General features: G+C 44.1%; 3 protein-coding genes across 3 annotated transcripts in view; 1 reads left to right on the top strand and 2 right to left on the bottom strand.

Moving 5' to 3' along the window:
* The first annotated feature begins 590 nt into the window (after nt 1–590).
* Nucleotides 591–2,730, top strand: il17d (interleukin 17d). Its single transcript, XM_070976680.1, has 2 exons — nt 591–1,148; nt 1,735–2,730. Exons 1-2 carry the CDS (start codon nt 841–843, stop codon nt 2,054–2,056), a joined length of 630 nt encoding a protein of 209 aa, XP_070832781.1. The 5' UTR covers nt 591–840; the 3' UTR covers nt 2,057–2,730.
* Nucleotides 2,594–7,614, bottom strand: eef1akmt1 (EEF1A lysine methyltransferase 1). Its single transcript, XM_070976679.1, has 5 exons — nt 7,513–7,614; nt 6,149–6,348; nt 5,638–5,720; nt 4,641–4,930; nt 2,594–4,533 (listed from the first exon to the last, which is right to left on the bottom strand). Exons 2-5 carry the CDS (start codon nt 6,296–6,298, stop codon nt 4,400–4,402), a joined length of 657 nt encoding a protein of 218 aa, XP_070832780.1. The 5' UTR covers nt 6,299–6,348; nt 7,513–7,614; the 3' UTR covers nt 2,594–4,399.
* A 1,462-nt stretch (nt 7,615–9,076) lies between these two features.
* The window catches only part of xpo4 (exportin 4), a 59,045-nt gene continuing 48,495 nt past the window's right edge, over nt 9,077–19,626 (bottom strand). Inside the window, exons 15-25 of the mRNA XM_070975719.1 lie at nt 19,390–19,559; nt 18,014–18,188; nt 15,359–15,565; nt 14,853–14,939; nt 13,976–14,156; nt 13,741–13,862; nt 13,480–13,610; nt 11,397–11,514; nt 11,144–11,236; nt 10,243–10,887; nt 9,077–9,820 (exon numbers count right to left, since the gene is read on the bottom strand). Of these exons, the coding sequence (XP_070831820.1) occupies nt 10,690–10,887; nt 11,144–11,236; nt 11,397–11,514; nt 13,480–13,610; nt 13,741–13,862; nt 13,976–14,156; nt 14,853–14,939; nt 15,359–15,565; nt 18,014–18,188; nt 19,390–19,559 (1,482 nt within the window). The 3' untranslated portion in view covers nt 9,077–9,820; nt 10,243–10,689. The remainder of the gene's footprint in view (nt 9,821–10,242; nt 10,888–11,143; nt 11,237–11,396; nt 11,515–13,479; nt 13,611–13,740; nt 13,863–13,975; nt 14,157–14,852; nt 14,940–15,358; nt 15,566–18,013; nt 18,189–19,389; nt 19,560–19,626) is intronic.

Here is a 19,626-nt window from a genome sequence, read left to right as displayed (position 1 = left end):
ACTGGCGGGGGGAAATTGGGTCTTTGAAAGAAAAGAAACGCAAAAGTCTGCTTTTATTGGTCATATCAAAATGTTTGTATCTGTATGTTCGTGTCTGACCTCGACGTCATAGTTTGTGTGTGACAGCAGAGCCGACAGGAGGCTGGAATAACTGGATCCAGTTTATCTAGAAGTCAAGAGACTAAAGTGTGAATCGAGGATCCAGCAGCAGAGCCAGTAGTCTGGACTTCCCTCTCGCGTCCAGAGCTGCTCTCATGAACTTCTTCATGACCGTGGCCAGAGGTCGGGACTTCTTCTGTCAGCACTTCACTTTGATTCAGTCTCGTTCTGAATGGTGGAGCTCACTGTTCCTGTGCGTCCAAGCGCTCCCAGCGGATTTTACGCACACACCACTGAAGAAAAGCAACAAAAATGTACTGTTAGTGGCATTTTTCTCATATTAAACAGACAGCAGCAGGTGTTTACCTCCCACCTCGGCCAATATTTTCTAATTGTAAGGTAATTATTACTCCTGGCGACGCTGAATGTAAGTCTATGTGTTGTGCCAAAATGTTTCCGCTGTTTCCCGGGCGGCGCGCCTGCGCCTCGGTGTCCGAGCCAGGACTGAGGACTGTTTGCCTGCCGCTGACTCCCCAACGCTCCAACACTTCACTGGATTATAGCAGAGGAAAGTAACCTGTTAACGGGAACACTCGCCTCATTAACGGAGGTCACTTAAGTTCTGAGAATCTACTTGTCATCTTGAAAGAAAGGCGAAGGCAGCGAAGGCGACATCACAGCGCGCAGGGAACCTTTTTCAGAGGATTCACATTTTGGCACCGCACCGAGCTGCGCACAGTGATGCCGCATCAGATCCGCGTCCTGCTGCTGTTGCACCTGGCTGTGCTTCTCCTGGGCTGGCCGAGCGGGGCGGCCCGGATACGAAAGAAGGCCGCCAGGACCCGGTCTTGTCTGGACCTGCCGGAGGAGATCCTGGAGCAGATGTTCGGGCGCCTCTCGGTGGGCGTGATGAGCGCTTTCCACCACGCCCTGCAGCTGGAGCCGCAGGACAAGCTCAACCTGACCTGCCCGACCACCGCACGGTCCCCGGCCGACAGGAAGACCCGCCTCCCGGTCAACCTGCTCAGCATCTCCCCCTGGGCCTACAGGTGAGGCGGCTGCACCGCACAGGGAGTCACGCTGTAGTTTTGGAAATTGCAATTTGCGCATATCTCACATCCGGCCTGAAAATGACTTTGTCTTAATTCACTTGCAATCAAAACTTGCATTCAAACACAGACATCACACCAGAATGGAAAAAGTACTTCAAAAATTATTCAAATTATTTGTTTTCTTTCACCAAGTGATATTTTGTCATGGAGACGTCTCCATAATAAATGACGCGGAGTTCTTATTAATAACATAAAGTGTTATTTATAGTGAGTATTTAAAGTTTCACTGGCAGAATACAGAAACTCCTTCACAGCCACTTTAACGTTTTCAGCTTTCAAAAGTCTGATCACACAGAGCTGTCACATCAAAATGTCTGACAAACACTAATATACCAAACTTTTTTTTTTTTTTTAAGAATACAAGACAAATGAGTCTTTTTCTCACATAAACTTTGCACAAGTAATTTGTGTCCTGACATGGATATATAAACCAGGACTGAATATGACTGTGAGTCTGCAGAAGCAAAAAGAAAAAACAAACAAACAAACAAACAAACAAAAACTTGTGCATTCGTGTTTTCAGGATCTCGTACGACCTGAGCAGGTATCCGCGCTTCATCCCTGAGGCCTACTGTCTGTGTAAGGGCTGCCTGATCGGGCCGTACGGTGAGGAGAGCGACCAGTACCGCAGCACTCCGGTCTACGCGCCCTCCGTCATCCTCAAGAGAACCGGCTCCTGCGCCGGCGGCCGCCACTCCTACACCGAGATGTACGTGTCCATCGCAGTGGGCTGCACCTGTGTGCCGCTGCTGGAGAAGGAGCGGGACGGCCAGAACGGCAACCAGAGCCTGGAGAGAGCAGAGCCCAAAGCCGGACGGCTCCTCTCTGCGGCCAAGAGAGCGTGAAGGTACTTCAGATACGCCATCTCTACACCCGATTCACGGGTTTCCACCTTTCCCCACGGACACGAAACATGCACACGTTGAATTCTGGGCCGTTAAAGGCTTCAGTACAGAGCTCCTGCAGACTGAGCTCCATCATCGAACACTGACCAAGAATGAGCTGATCAACGCTGCCACCTACTGACGGAAGAAGACAACTGCAAGTTGAGCCTTCTGCTCTGATCACCAGGAGAAACCTGAGGAGACATTCCTGATGTTATTCTGACACGACCTCATCAGAACAACACATATTCCACAAGACTGACTTTGTCATCATCAAAATAAAGCAAAACAAACAAAGAAAACATCTGGCACATCAGTTTGCAGAGGTCGCTCACCTCTCCCAGTAACTACGAATCAGCACTTGAATATTTCCCAATATTTCCATTCTCCAAATCCCAGACGTCCTCTCAGCTGAACGTCATCACGTCACTTAAGGGGTTCAGAGAATAAACAGGCCCACATAAAAGATTAGCTTTCCTTTTTTTATTATTTATTCTTCCTCCATGTTAAACACTCCACAGTTGGCGCTCCTCTGCCTCCTCTGATGAGGGATCAGCTGAGACATGCAGAGCGGTGTTTCCTCTCAGGCTGAGCTGTCCGTCTGTTTCAAGTCTCTTATTAAAGTTTCACTTCACTCTGTGTCTCCTGTGCACTCTGTCAGTGATGCTGCAGGCTCCATCCTGTCCGGGTCTGCATCATGTCCTCCAGTGCTCCTCCAGTGTGCATTCAGTGAGGATGTGGCTTCAGATTCAAAACCATTCCTCTCGTAACGAGGAATCGTTAAACTCTGCCTTGCTGCTGCTCAGTAACAGCACACGGAGGAATATTTGATCTGTGTAACTTAAAGCTAAACGATCAAAATTAAAGCAGATGAGGGCAAGACATCCCAACTTGTGTGTACAGGTTATACTCAAAACACTGGATCCTACATCCTTTTGTTAGAGCGTTGTGTTCGCTGTAAGCCCACATCTGTCAGGCTCCACGCTCATGAGACGCAGGCTTTCTGCTGAGCATGTGGATCCTCCAAACCAAAGCTCAGCTCACTTTGACGACAGCCCAAGTGAAAGAATTCTACACATAAAGTATATTTAAGTATCGCAAAGTATGTTTCCAGTACATTTATATGTATATATATATTTATATTACTCTATAGGCAATGAAAGCATACTTTTTCTAAGTATATTACAGTCAAATGTATTTTTTGTCAAAGTAAGTTCAATATTTAAAGTGCACTTTTAATTGCTGTGAAGTACTTTGTAGTATATTTTCAGTGAGTGTGTTAAACACTATAAGCGTAAAGTGCACTTGAAATGAATTATACAGACTAAAAGTATATTCATTTTATGCTGTCATGACAAACTCCAAAGTATATTTTTACACATTAATCTGTGTATATCTACTTGGCATTGAACACATCCAGATACACAAAACTATGTCGATGCAAGGCCGACGAAGACCAAACATCCAGAATGCTGCATCACGCCGTCAGTGACAGGAAACATAGGATGTGACCAATGAGAGGTGCCAAATATTTCAAGGACATGCAGGCATTAATGTGCACTGAATATATGAGGACAAATATGTACAGTGCATCCTGTTTGTCCTGAGTGTTCAAGTACACCTAAAGTGTAGAGAATGCTCAAGAAGTACATAAAAATACACATGTATCCCAATGTATTTGTAATCTCAGATTTCATGTACACTCAAAGTACAACTAACATTCTAGCTGTGTTTCAGTTATACTTTAAACTGAAGAACATGAGCAAATATAAAATAAGTAGATTTGCAGTACATTAAGTACACAGTCTAGTATACTTACCACAACTTCAGTTGGACTTTTGTCCAGCTTAAACACCACTGAACTGCAACAAGTACAAAATGATTTGTTCCTATTTAGCACACAATAAGTACACTGCAGTATGCTCAGTATACTGATTTTTAATGCGTTTCACTGCACTCCTTTTCATGTCCAAGTATTTGGACATATGTCCATCAGTTTCCTTGAGCTGAAGGTGACGTCTTCAAAGTAAGCAGTCCATTTGTCCAACCAAGAGTCCAAAGAGGTTCAACATAAAATGACATCAAACAGAAAACCTTGCGATGAGGACACTGAAAAACTTTACATTTACTCTTTTTCTTTGAGTCCAGACTTTTAAATAAACGTCAGTTAGCTTTCCGTGGATGAAATCCTTGTTTTCACAGAGAGCGCGTCATCAAATATTTGTTCCTCATCAGGTAAGTTCAGGGTCTTCGTGGAAACCGTCTCCCTCTCTCGGGCTGCTGATCACACAGGTGTCCGGCTCCTCAGCAGGACAGCAGGCGAGACGGATAGTTGACAAAACAGCGGAACTCATTGGACAGGTGTTTGCTGTGTTTCGGCAGGAAGCTGCACATTTTGACATCCAGAAGGTCTTTGGCGAGATTCTCCATGATGGCTCCTGCAGAGCGGACAGGACACAAAAAGCAGACATTAGTTTACAGCAGACAGTGACTGTCTTCAAACGGCAGCTGTGACTCCTCCTCCTCCTCCTCCTCTTCCTCTCACCTGTGCACAGCAGCACTTTGCCTTTGCTCAGGTACTGGATGGTTTTGGCCACTTTGCTCAGACACTCCTCGGACAGGTACGGCGGGTCGGCCAGGACGATGTCGAAGCTCTGAGGAGCCGCGCCGGCCGCGAGAGACAGCGGCTCGTTGTAGTCGTAGAACATGAAGTCGTCGCCATACATGGCGAAGCGGCGGTCGTACTCCAACACGACGGCGGACACCCGATCCGAGCCGTCCACCACTCCCTGCTTCAGCTTCTGGTACACACTGGGCGCGCTCACACACGCTATCCTGCGTGTGAAGGGAAACACATGATGGAGATGAAGCCTAAACTTGTGGTTGTGGTTTGCTGCTCTGTGGTCAGAAACAGAGCGAGGACTCCTCTCTGCAGCACCGACGCTGAACCATCACAGAGGAGACGCGACCGGCTTCTACACACAACATCTGCAGCTACAGAAGGATTGACAAATGATCACATTCTGCTTTACGAGCGTCACCACTTTTCTGGAATCAGGGTTTGTACGTCTGTAACCACCTTTTCTGCAGGATTAAAGGTGGAAAACTTTTACAGTCGTCCACAAAAAGGAAAGCAGAAATCACAGGAACATCAGAACAAATACTGTTTCTTGCTGATTATCTGACTTGTTAGCTGTCTGATGACCTCCGTGTGTGTGTGTGTGTGTGTGTGTGTGTGTGTGTGTGTGTGTGTGACCTGGTATTTATGACGTTGTGGGGACAAAATTCTGTTTACACAGTCACATTGTGGGGACTCACCTGCCTTATGGGGACCAAATGCAGGTCCCCTTAATGTAAATCATTAAATTTTAGGGTGCAGACTGAGGATAGGGTTACGGGTTAGGCAAGGTTAGGTTAGGTACAGGGTTAGGAATAGGCAGATAGTGGTTAGGGTTAGGGTAAGGCTCCAGGAAATGAATGTAAGTCTATGTAATGTCCCCACAAGTGATAAAAACACAACATGTGCGTGCGTGCAGTTTTACCTGCCTCCCTCTCCAGCTTCTCGTACGACCTCCTCAGCTAACTGAGCTGCTGTCTCATCACTGTACCAGAACTGGCTCATCCGCTAGTGGACGGACAGACAGACAGACAGACAGGCGTATCAATGACACTGTTAACTTTTATCAACAACATTAATTCTTGTTCAGTTCGCTGATGTTCAGCTGAAATAAAAGTAACATTTACTCTTAAACCGGATCAACAGCAGATTATTGATCTGATGCCAGATGACTTTTTAAAGTTGAAAACTATGCAGCTGATCTTGTCTCTAGGGTTTCTTCTTACAGTTACATTTCTGATCAGTTCATCTGCTGATTCTTCTCTGCTCTGTCAAATCAAATAAAAACACTTGAATGACAAAACGGTTGATCCACAAAATAACTGGCAGCCAAACACACACCAAGACCGTGAATCTGGGATGAGACAATAAAGCCAGACAAACACAGACGCAGTGTCCTTTTCTCTGTCTCCTGCCACTAAAGCCAGTACACTAACCCAGTCCTCCTCCAGTGCGCCCACAGTGAACTGCTCTGATGGTGTGATGCAGTAAGCGGGGTCGCTCCTGCTCTCATTGTAAAAGTCCTGCAGGGCGGCCAGCGTGTGAGCAGACAGCGTCGGGACGTCGTCGTCGTCGCTGTCACTCATGGCAGGCAGGGCAGGAACAGCTGGCCTTCAGGACTGACGCGACAGAAGAGCTGAAAGAAAAACTCAGTTATTAGTGACTTTTTGAATGTCCTGATACCTGATTGGACAAATCTATTGATTTCGTAGTTTGGTTCAGTTGAAGCTTTTCTCGGCATCGTTTAAGTCAGGTGTAATAAGGACCTCAAAGAAAACGAGGGTCACCTTCAACATAAAAGGAGCCATTTTGGCCCCTTTCCCAACAAGTGGAGCCACAAAACCTATTCAACCCCCAAACATGAAGAGAAAACAGCACACAGTGTTTTATGTACAGTTAGGCTACGTATAAACAAACTAGTTTGTTACTAGAAACTAAACTAGTTTGATGCATTTATCAAATCATAGAACTACAAAAAGAAAACCATTGACGTTTTATTGCTGTTTGAAACGACGGAAACCACCAAACTCTTATGAACATTAGGAAAAAAAAAAAGACAGGGTTACTTTCAAATGAATTACACAACGCAGTCCTTCCCTTATTTGTGGGAAATAAAAAAACAGCCCAAGTTTGACTGATAAAACATAGCTCAGCATGTTTGCTTTAAAAAGAGCAAACACAAAAATATGCCAGTTTACGTTTAATTATCACATGTTCAGACCAGTGTCGGGAATGGCATTCCATGTTTCCAACAAGTTTTTTTAGGGAGGTTTTCAGCAGGAGGTTTTGTGCGTCTGAGCCGGAACGGCCCTCTGACCGGTGACGCATGCAGGATGTGACGCAGTTTGGTCTCCAAAATATTAACACTTTAACGTAACAAGATCACCTCGATCTCCAAAATGACAAGTATTCCACTGAATAAATGAAATGAAATAACATAGTCATGACTTCACACCATTTTTTCAGAGCTACAGGGAGCCACCGCAGAGGGGTGAAAGCCGCGCGCCTCCAGAGCCGCGTGCCGCCGACCCCTGCAACAAACTCAGCCTGTTCTTATGATACTTCACACCCAGAGACCCTCCACAGGGTCTGCAGCACAGATTCCTGTCCTCTTTTGACACGTATTTGCTGATCAAACACCGAATCACACTTCATTTACCACCACAGTTATTTTCTACTTTTTAACATTTATTCTGCGTGTCAATTTAATTAGAACAAGACCGCCGCCATCGCCACAGCCTGTGTGCGGGCAAAGCCTGATGAATGAATGACAGCCATGAGAGCGACAGAGAGAGCATACCTGATGAGAAACAGTGGGCTGTAAACACGCGGCTGCGGGACTCACACTGCATACACCAGGCAGGGACTCTCTGTCGACTCGCTTCCGGTTCAGGGTCCTGTCAGGCAGGAAACATACGCCAAAACTACAAAATAAGATCGTATTAATACTTCCGGTGGAAACTACTGTTTGTCGACGATTTATATGGTTTCATTAATCAGCATTGTAACGTGAAAACGATTAATTCCTTAGATGTAGTGTTTACACTGAACAAAAATATAAACGCAACACCTTTCTTTTTGCTCCCATTTTTCATGAGCTGAACTCAAAAATCCAAAACATTTTCTATACACACAAAAAATCCATTTCTCTCAGATATTGTTCACAAATCTGTCTAAATCTGTGCTAGTGAGCACATCTCCTTTGCCGAGATAATCCATGCCACCTCACAGGTGTGGCATATCAAGATGCTGATTAGACAGCATGATTGTTGCACAGGTGTGCCTTATGCTGGCCACAATAAAAGGCCACTGAATGTTCAGTTTTATCACACAGCACAATGCTACAGATGTCGCAACGTTTGAGGGAGCGTGCAATTGGCATGCTGACTGCAGGAATGTCCACCAGAGCTGTTGCATGTGAACTGAATGTTCATTTCTCTGCCATAAGCCGTCTCCAAAGGCGTTTCAGACAGTTTGGCAGTACATCCAAGCGGCCTCACAACCGCAGACCACGTGTAACCACACCAGCCCAGGACCTCCACACCAGCCCAGGACCTCCACATCCAGCACGTTCACCTCCAAGATCGTCTGAGACCAGCCGCCCAGACAGCTGCTGCAACAATCAGTTTGCATAACGAAAACATTTCTGCTCAAACTGTTCAACATTTCACAGGCCACAATCAACAACCTGACCAACTCTGTGCGAAGGAGATGTGTTGCACTGCGTGAGATATGCCACACCTGTGAGGTGGGATGGATTGCGTATAGAAAATGTTTTAGAGCTTTGAGTTCAGCTCATGAAAAATGGGAGCAAAAACAAAAGTGCTGCGTTTATTTTTGTTCAGTGTATATTGATTTTGCCCATTATGTCTATGTAGCACATAATGTGGGTATCTTAAAAAATAGACAAAAACTCAATATAGCCCGGCGACATCCATTTATAGGAAGACATAAAGATTGTTGATTAAACAATTAGTTTCTGCCTCTCCCTGTCGTTCAACACACACATTTCGCACTCATAATTTCCCTTTGAAGAATAAAATACTACGGGAGCTGAACTTATTGTGAAAGAGATATGACACAAGAAGCTGGTGTCTAACTGTACTGTGAACCGAACATTTTTTAGAAGAGATGTCGGCCGACAAACATTAGAACTGTTGCTTGATGACGTACTCCAGAAAGTATGGATCTTGAGAAGGGCCAAAAGTCCTTCAGTCTCTCGCTCTGTCACGTTGTTTTTGTGTACTTTCACTCGTCAAACAGTTGATACTTTACCTCCAACATCTTGCTTTTTGCACAGGAATGACCACCAACATACCTGACAGATATTCCATGATGAAAGTATAATTAATAATTATTTATTTCTAAAGTAGATAAAAGACAGACAGACATGACACGTGTAAAGGAAAATGCAGATGCAAGAACTTTGTATACAATAAGTTTATGTACACTTTTACACTTCATTAACAAAACAGCCATTCTACAATAACCAGGATAGTGCTCTGAACGAGGAGGATTCTGTCTCCAAAATAATCCATCAACAAGTGGCTCTGTTCCTTTTTATTTGGTTTGTTATTGCGGTCCTTCCACTCAAAGTCTTTGCTTCAATCCAGTGTGTGTTGAAGAGTGATAGGGTGGATGTGCTGCGGTAGAAAAATACTACTGAAACGAATCTGCTAAACTTTAGAGGCCTGATCCTTCTTGGGCCTTCATCTGTCCTCAGGGACATAATACTACAATCCAAATAGAGAAAAAATATCAAACTGCAAAGGTCAACACGGAGAAAGTTGCTCCCTCTAGCTGTTTTCATACAATATGGAACTCACAACTCTTCCTGACGTCTACTGGCATATAAAAACATTTCAGTCGTTTTTTCATCTTTGAACATACATTTCTCATGGTTTCTGATTTGAAAACATCATATATAGTATATATACACCCTTTAGTCAAGCACAATCTGATTTTGGTTTTCTGTCATCGCCAACCAACTAACGTCGTCCACTGCTGTGTGGTTCAGCCAGGCCAGCCTCTGTTGTCATGGCAGCATTTCGCATTTTGTGTGTTCATGTGCATATTTTGTGTGTGTGTGTGTGTGTGTGTGCGTGCATCTGCTGTATTCGTGGCGAATGACAGGCACGATCGATTGACACGATTCTCTCTCTCTCTCTCTCTCTCTCACACACACACACACACACACACACACACACACACACACACACACACACACACACACACACACACACACACACACACACACACACACACACACACACACACACACACAATCAAAACAAAGGCACTCTCGGGGATTGGGGTGGTGTGTGTGTGTGTGTGTGTGTGTGTGTGTGTGTGTGTGTGTGTGTGTGTGTGCATTGGGGAGGAGAGGTGGTTGCCATGGCATCCTTGAAACAAAATGGCCCCTCTAATACCTATAACAAAACCTCACACTGGAAAAGAAACTTCTCCTTCAATTTTGAATAACAGCAACCTGTTTTAGCCTCAATGACACTGTGTGTGTGTGCGCGTGCACGTGTGCACGTGCTCTGGCAGACTCCCAGTACATGAGGTGGCAGAGGGGAGAACGCATCAGCTGCCGCTCCACCACGCATCATCATGATGGTCGGTGCTCCGTCATTTCAGTCAACAGGGCAGGATCCTCCGACTGAGTCCGTCTGCTCTGTAGTTCTGTCTCCATGGTTACCACATCATCGTCATCAAGCCTGTCAATCATGCTGGAGGGGCGGGCCGAGAGTGTAACAAGTGGGGAGGAAAATGGAAAAAAAAACAAAACAATCCCAGGAGGTGAAAACAGGGTAAACATTCAGGCATGAGATGGATTCCCCAGCAGGTGGAGAGACAGAGTTCATCAAAGGCTTCCAGCTGTCTCTTCTACCCATAGTTCTTAGGGATGAAGCAGGGGGTCTTTGATTGGTTGCTTTTCAAAACGATGATTCGAGGCGGAGTCGGTTTCCAGTGGTTATTTCACGCAGAGCAGGCCGCCCACATTGGCCACAAACTCCTCCAGGCTCTTGAGGAAGGCGACCTTCTGCTTGCGGTCCATGGTGGGCGGCGTGCTGCTGGCTGTCAGTGTGTTGAAGGCGTCAGCCAGCCGCTGGTAAATGACGGCGTCTCTCTGTGAGGAGAGCAGAGACTCCACCAGCTCTGAGTACTCCGCCTGACAGAGAGGACAAACAGTACAGCCAAGATTAGCAGCTGATGAGTAACAGGGGTGACAATACAAAGTGTCTACCTGGCATTTGTCCACTAGAGGGCACTCATAAGTTAATTTTTCAACTGTGAAAGGTTCCCTGATAGGACAAACAGCATATTAGCAGTGTCCAACCGGCACTGACACGCTGACCTCTGGACATGAACAGGCTGAACCACTGGAGCTTCGTAGCACTGACAGGTGTTCTGTGCTACTTACTCACCTGGTGCAGGCACACAAGTGTGTAGAGAGCTTCTCCTGCTGCCACTGTCATCTCTGTGTTGTGTTTTTGCAGGACCAGCATGTCAAACACCAACTGGACGCACAGACGACAGAATACACGGCGTGAAAAGGAAAATTATTATTGAGCACAAGTCTACATCTATATTAGTTTAGTAAGCCAATGGATTGTAGAATCATTACATTTATGTGTTTAATTGTGGTGAAAAGGCGACTTGGCCAGGTGTGTGCTGTACCTTAAGGAAGTGACGGGTGGCGATGAAGAGTGGTGTGTCCTTCTCTTGGTTTTTCGCACACTGCTCAGCCAGAGGAGACAACGCCTCTAAACACAGCTGGCTGATCTCTGAACTCATCCTGAACACTGACATTAAGGAGCCCAAACTACAGAACAGTGTGCCTTTTTCTGTCTTCCACAGCTGCAGCAGGCAAACCGGCAGCTCCAAATGGAATTAAGAGGCAAAATACGACAAATCTGAACTCAGATGACCAGAAATCCAGTAAATTACTGATTATATGACACTCTTCTCTGATGTGGCCCCACTTTGAGATTCAGGCTACTTCAAATATCTTTCTAAACATGTTTCAGGCTGCACTGCCAACAAATCTCTCCACTAAATAAAGGAACACATTTTGGTCCAAGCACCTGTAACTTCACTGTTATACATGAAATTATTAGTCACACTCAGTGGCTAAATAAATGCACCATTTTTCCCATCGTCTTTCCTCAGTTCTGGAGTCATACAGAGAAGGTCATCTGTGCTAGAAAGGCAACATGTTTGACAGCCTCGACGAGTCCAGCAGTAGCAGTCGGAACCAAAAACAAGTACTGAGGCTCAATACTCAGCATGAAAGCTACTGAACGAGAACTGAATCTGAACAGACACTGCAGACACACACGCGTTCATCATCTATGCGTAGTCCCACATGTGTGTGATTAGTACCACTCAGCAAAGCAGACAGGCTTCAGCTGCCAGCAGCTAGTGAACACTGTTATCACAGAGGCAGGAGAAAAGCAACTGTTTATCTAAACGTGGACCACATTAACAGCCGAGCGTGATTCACTATTGTTGCTTTATCTGTTTTCATCACGTCTAATGACTTCAGGCGCTTCTGCTTTTCACAGGACAGAGATTGTGCTCAGCGTTAGCACTTAGCCGCAGAAGCCTGGCGGTAATGAGCGGGTCTACAGAACAAAACACTGACATGCAAACCCACCCAAACACATCCCCTCCAGCTTCAGATTCACCAGTCTGCTTCTACTAGTGCTGCATAATAATTCCTTCAAAGTAAGTCAGCTAACTTTTTTTATTTTAGTCAGGTTCTTTGTTTGAGCAAAGTTGAGATAAAGATTTGGATAAACTAACACTCTCCTCTGCATTCCAACATGCTTTTATTTGAAGGGTGTGCCATCTGCGTTTTAGAGCTTACAGCCACGGACTTTCTTTTTCCTCAGCAATTAATGTGTTTTTCTGGTCTAAAGATTGATTTTCCATCGTGCTGTGGAGACAAGGACCCTGATAAACGGCATGGCATTCAAAGTTCAGCCAAATCCAGCTTCAGGTTTCACAATTTCTCTACAAACTAAATATAAATGCCTGCCGTAAATCATAGTGGGGCTGCACGATCTGTTATTTAAATACGTCTATGAAATTATAAACAATGCGTTTGATGCACTAAACAATAGGACACAAGTCACGTCTGCTTTTCCAGGTAATCGATCAATTGCACTACAATGATAACAGACCTGTTAATAATTAGAGGTGACTAATGGTCTATTATTAATCATTTCTGTCTTAGTCGTATTGTCATTCATGTTGTTTTATTTGTGTTTCTTTAGTTTTTTAACCCATTCAGGCACTCCTTTCAGGATGCTAATTTTGGCTGACATCACCACCAACAGTAATGAGTCATACTGGGCTATTAAAGCGGGCTAATCCATGTTTAGATAAACAGCTGCTTTTCTCCTGCCTCTGTGATAACAGTGTTCACTTGCTTCTGGCAGCTGAAGCCTGACTGTTCACAGTCTGTATGGCGGAGTGCTAATCACACACAGATGCACATACATACACACATGTGGAACGTTTAGTAAATAATTACTCAAGATTTGTACGTGCATTTTGTCCTCTGTGACCCTTCCCACCCCTGTACACTCAAACACAGACACACTCTCCCACAAACACACTGACACAGACACACACACACACAGACACACAGACACACAGACACACACACACACACACACACACACACACACACACACACACACACACACACACACACACACACACACACACACACACACACACAATGGGAGGATACGAGGTCATTCCCAGCTCCAGGGAGAACATGAGGCTTTTGAAGAGGTCTTCAGGCAGCTGTGGGATCTTTTCTGGAAAGATCTCACAGATGAAGGTGATGAGTTTGTAGTACTGGTTACACAGAGAGGGGAACTGGAAAACAACGAGGACACGATCAGCATGAGTCCACAGACCACGTCTGCTGATGAGGGACAATGAAAGGAAATGTGCAGCCTGGATCATAGGCCTAAAACGAAAAGACATCCCTGTTGTGGAGTTTTACCTTGAGCAAGTCCTGAGACATGAGTGGAAGAACAATGTTGACACCATAGAGAACCACATCCGCTGCAGATACTGTCCGATTGGATGCCGGTGTTCCCTGGTCTTGGTTTCTAAACACCTCGTCTAGAAAAGACAGAATCTTTAGCACCCGAGGCACCATGAACAGGCTGAGGAGAAGTCCTCTACTCTAACTGGCTGTGGTTTTCTCCTCTTACACAAGCGTTCAGCTAACTCACCGGTGTCGCTGAAGTCGATGAACTCTTTGGAGAGCAGGTTTGTGAGCAGCTCCATGATGAGCAGCAGGTCCTGGTACTGGTCCTCCTCAGCTGTGGCGTCGCTTCGCTTCCTGCTCTGGTTGTTTTTGGAGTAGACCTGCAGCAGCGTCAGACACGCCTCATACAGCTTCATGGACTTAGTCTAAGCAGAGAGGAGACAGTTGTGACAGTTAATGTCTCGCAGAGTGACATGAAAGACTTTCTGCTTCTTTTTAAAGGCCAGACAGTCTGGACTGAAACACATTCTCTGAGAGCAAAAAGTCTATCACCTTCATGTTCTCCTTACACTCTAATACACACCTTTCCTATGACAGCCTATACTGTGGAAAGCCACGACCTTTTCCCCATAAAAATCTTTGAAATTAGAGTTTTCCTTTTGTGTTTCCTTCATGCAAACACGTGTCTTTTCTCCAAACTCCTGGCCAGACTTTTGTCTTATCTTACACCAACGAACAACTAAAAAGTGAGGAGAGAAAGATCATGACGTGTGTCAAAATTGTAAAATGTACCAGTGCTAAGCCATTTAAATGCTGGTATCAGTGTAAAGTTCTTTTGAGTTGTTTATTAATTACAATCTTATTCAGCTAAAGTCACAGATGAATTTACTGACTGATGAATATCTCTTGATAAATATTCATGTGTTACTGAAGAGAGACAAAAAGATGACAACTACTGACAGAACGTCCCACAGGAAGTAGAGCAGCACATGGCTGAAACACCCTCACCCATTATTTGTACAGTCCCAGCTGCTCTGGCAGGTAAGAACCCATCACCTGCACAACATGTTGTACTTAAAACATTATGAAACAGTGAAAGACAGTTGAGATGTGTCACTCACGTCTCCCAGGTAACAGATCTGCTTGTGGGCCACTTCCACAAAGACTTCAATGATGAGGTTAATCGTCTCAGGCGTGTTGCTGTAGACCTGGACAACAAAAACAACAGTCAGTGATGTGATGTCATCTGGATATGAACAGAACCTTTCATCTCACACATACACCCTGACCGACGTTTTCAGGCCTCTTTTATTGTATCAATTTTACCGAAGAGTGGAAAGACATTTTAAAATTCCTTTGAATTGTAAATGGAGTTTTGTCGGCTTGTCTTTTGAGTTCAATGCGATGTATAAAATCAGCTCAGTCCTCATAAATGATTCAATTCAAAGCCTCTTACTATGTCCAACTTTGTCTTGAACCTGTGGGCTTTAGAGACTCATCCACCAATCCAACTAATAATCAACCTCCAAAGCTGTTAGAGTCATCACTTCACTCTCTTGATCACACTTCACAGGATCTTCAGGCCATCTTTCCCTAACTTTGATTCACCTCTCCAACCTGCTCTTACCTCCATGAGGCCGATGCAGCTGGACAGGAAGTCCATGAGAAAAGAGAAGAGTGAGGCCACGTTGTCGATCTGCGTGGCTTCTGCGATGCCGCACAGCGCCTCTAACGTAGCCACGATTTCCTGTTTGACAGCTTCCTCCTGGCTGATCTGGGCAAAGTTCTCCTGGTTGATGAGGTTGAGGAAACGCTGCTGGAGAGGGTGAAGCACCTAGATGTACGGAGAGAAACAGGGAGTCTTAGCTTAATTTACCTTGATACATAGACATAGATGTGTTCAGATGGGACAAATTGGGTATGATCCATCATATTCTTCATGCCTCCGGTCATTTCAGTTCTCTAGCTTCACTTTACTTTGCTGCCAGTTAAGAGATTTAATGCGATGATTTCACATTTATTTGCCATGCACTACTAAGATCACCTGGCAGAATTAGACTTAGACTGCTTCTTTATTGATCCCAATTATCTTGTTGCAGTAGCATTAACATACAGTATACACAATTATTTTGAAAAAAGTAACAAGTGATAAAAAATGTAAGCAGGAATAAAAATCAAAATATAACTAAGTAAAACTAAATATATCATTATATAATATGTATTATAATGTATAATACATATTATGTAATATTATAATAATATAATAAACAATACAATATAACTAAATATATAGACAGTATTTACAAGCAAAAAACAGCAAAATATAGCAAAATATTTGCGCAGTTTTGGATGATAAACAAACGGAAACTGTGGACTGTATGTGAATTATTGCAGTCGTGCAGATAATATTTAAATATTGGGATTTGTGAGGTTAGTGGATTAACTGTTTAAGTTGCTGTTGTACAGTGTGATGGCTCATGGCAGGAATGTTTTCCTGAAGCGGTCCTTGTGACAGCAGAGCTGGAGCAGTCTGTTAGAAAAGGAGCTCCGCTGTCTGTCCAAGAGGCGATGAAGAGGACGTTCAGGGTTATCCATGATGGATAACATGGATAACACTGAGCTGAATTGAGAGGTCATTTTATAGAGCAGTTTTCAATATTTTTGAAATCAGAGGCAGCAAAACAGACTGGAGCTCAGCCTTAAACTGTGGTTATGTGAACTCAGTTATGACATATGTATGAAACTGAATCTGTGTTACTTGAGCAAATGGGATAAAATTGATTTCTCGGTGCATGTGAGGAAAGAGGAAGAATGCAGATGATAACAAAGGAGTGTTTGATCAGTTGTTGGGTCCATCTCTCCTCTTCCTCATCCAACAGAGCCACCCGAGTTCAGACAAAACAGCTGCATGGAGCCAACAGCTGCTGTCTCACTCGTCCACCCCCGTAATTACTCTGGAGTCATTGTGGCTTTGCACCCCCATTTACTACTGTCAGCCTATTAAGACAAAGGCCTCCAGGATCATGAAAAGGATCATGTTATACACAAGGGAGAAAGACTCGACGGGGGAATATTATCAGCTCCATCCATCACGCCTCCTCTTTGGATCTGACTGGAGTCTGCAGAGATCTGTAACTCGGAAAAGGACTGACTAGTGTTTGTGTAATTTTGCTCGTGTCAACAACACGAGCAAAATAATCAGTTCATTTATGTATCATCAGATGACACCACAGTCTGACGTGATGTCATTGCAAGGCAGATGTAAACAAAACGACACGAATACACAACTCCCTGTAGAAATGTTTTGCAGTGTGAAAAACAAAAGCAGAAGGCCAAATGAGTTTTTAAATGTCTGTCAACAGTAATATGCTAGCTAACGTTAGCCTCAAATGGCAGAATGTTTACCGTTGCCTGGCGAATCATCTCACTCACTGGCTATTGTGGTCCTGCTTGGAAAGCACTGACGTAATCATCCAGATTTTAACTCCTAAATATCAAGCTGTTTGAAATGATTGGGGTGGCTACCATGAATCTGCGAGCAGTGCAGGAGGTAGAAAACTGGGTCCGTAAACATTACCAGATTGTCTGGGCCAGACATCGGTACCAACCAAGGTCCCAGACCGGATTTCTGCTCCATTTGTCAGGAGGGGTGAATCAAGGATAAACTGACCCAAAACTCCTGTAGTCTGAGCCCGGCTTAACACAGAATTGTGGTTTAACAAGATAATTCTACAGTCCCATCAATCAAGGCCCTTGTGCCCTTGTTCTGAAGCCAAGTATTGCTACAGTATAAGTGCCACTGTCATTGTAATTTATTTTTCAGACTTTATTTTTGGGGCAACTTTGCCAGAATTCGATATTTTAGCCAAAGACACAGTTTTTAAATATTTACAGTCTTTTTTAATTACTTTAATCTTTTTATGTATGTGTTTATTAAGGGTCTGTAATAAGGAATTGTTATAATTGAAGATTGTAATATGTGGCGTACCTCAGAAATGATAAACAAAATATACAGAAACACACCTTTGCAGGATTATAACTACCAATATTATTTTCAGTGATTAATTGCTTGGCTTGCCAAATGTCAAATTACATTTTAGTTTAACCAACAGTGCAATACTCAGAAAGGATAAACACTCAGAAAAGCTTCAAAATATCACATTTTGAGAGAGTTTGGCATTACAAGCTATCGATTAATTTTCCAACAATCATCTGCTTGATTCATTGATCAACTGATCATTTCAGCTCTGATTTTTTACTGTACGTCGTTATCACGTATTACCTCAGCCCAGTATTGCTGTTTGGTGTCAGAGTCCATGTGTGCGAAGCCTCCCAGGACCAGTGCTTTCATCAGAGACCTCTGCACGGAGCTGGACAGCAGGTGGAGGGGAGGGCTGCGGCTGGCAAACTGCTTCGCCAGGTTCCACCAGCTCTCACACTGCACCACGATGTTTGCCCTGAACACACATGGAGGCAGAGTGTCTGTCAGAGTCTGTGGTTCTGATGTAACACACAGCAAGCTGTGAAAACATCCACACTTACACATGATCTCACCCAAAAGACCTCAGAACTCTGCTTATTGACAACGAGCACTTTTAAAAAGTAATGCTGTCTTCAAAAAACCTTCTGGCTGCATGTTGTTGCTCTCCTGTGAAAAGTGTGTAAATCCTTTGACGGTGATTTCCATGCTTGCATTTTGATGATTGAGATTGATTGTTTCTTCTAGTTCATGAAGCGCTGACATTTGGCAGATAAAAGGTTTTCATCATACTGCAACAACATGATGAGTGGTCACCACATCAGCAGATCAATGACGTCCCCTTTTAAATTGTTTGATCTTGAAAAGTCAATTTATCATAGAGCTATGTTTTTACTCTCTGTGTGACCTGAAATGACTGTTGAACCTTGTGTGCTATCTACTGTTCTATCTACCATTCCTGTTTAATTTGACCAAGTGTTTCATATCTGCGGAGGCTGCTGCCTTTTTCCTTTGACCTTGGATGGAAATTCTTCCCTACCACTTCCACAAACTGGACTACTTCCATTCATACAGGCCGGATGAAATAACAGACTTGAACCCTGTTCAGGGTCAGACCTCTAATATCAAACTCTGGTGTATGAGCTCTGTCCGTTCAGCTGAAACTTGGTTAGCGCTGTATTCCTGATTGCTCTGTAAACCTCTTCTTACTTATTATTAAAGAATACAAAGACAAGTTTGTCCCATAATCTTTTATAGAAAGGTTTCTCACATGAAATAAGAGAACTTTCACCACAGATCTACCATCAAAGGAAGCCAAGAGGCTTGAAACTATTCAGTACATCTGAGAAATAAGAAAAACGCTGTTGGTTGCTTTATGGGGAAAAAGCAGGATGAAGGTTTTTTGAGGCCTGATCCTTACTGTGCAATAAAACTCCCACCACAATTTCCCAAATCTTCTGATGTCATGTTTTGTCCAACCATCAATCCAAAACACACAGATATTCAGTCTGCAATCATAACAGACCAAGGAAACCACTAGATATTCACATCTGAGGAGCTGGATCAAGAGAACTTTTTCTTAAAAAATGAATAAAAACAATTCACTCATGATCAAAATAGGCGTCAGTTAATCTTCTGTCGATCGACTAGCTGCTGCAGCCCGACACCGCTGTCCTCACCTCTCCCTCTTTTCTACCAGCGTCACCAGCAGCTCCACGGTGTCGTTGGCCAGCTCAGCCTCTGAGCTCCACACAGACAGGTTGTTGATCACCTTCTCTAGAAGATATCCCACAATCCACTGGGCCCCCTCTGTGTCTGCACCGAACGCTGTGCTCATGGGGATGCTGATCTGAGGAAAGACGCAGAGTCAGGAGAAACATCTGGTTCATTACTATTATGGAGAAAAGACATTACAA

The sequence above is a fragment of the Chaetodon trifascialis genome, chromosome 12 (assembly GCF_039877785.1).
Source record: "Chaetodon trifascialis isolate fChaTrf1 chromosome 12, fChaTrf1.hap1, whole genome shotgun sequence".
NCBI lineage: Eukaryota > Metazoa > Chordata > Actinopteri > Chaetodontiformes > Chaetodontidae > Chaetodon > Chaetodon trifascialis.
Note: the sequence above shows the minus strand (reverse complement) of the source record. Positions and strands in the feature narration are given on the sequence as shown.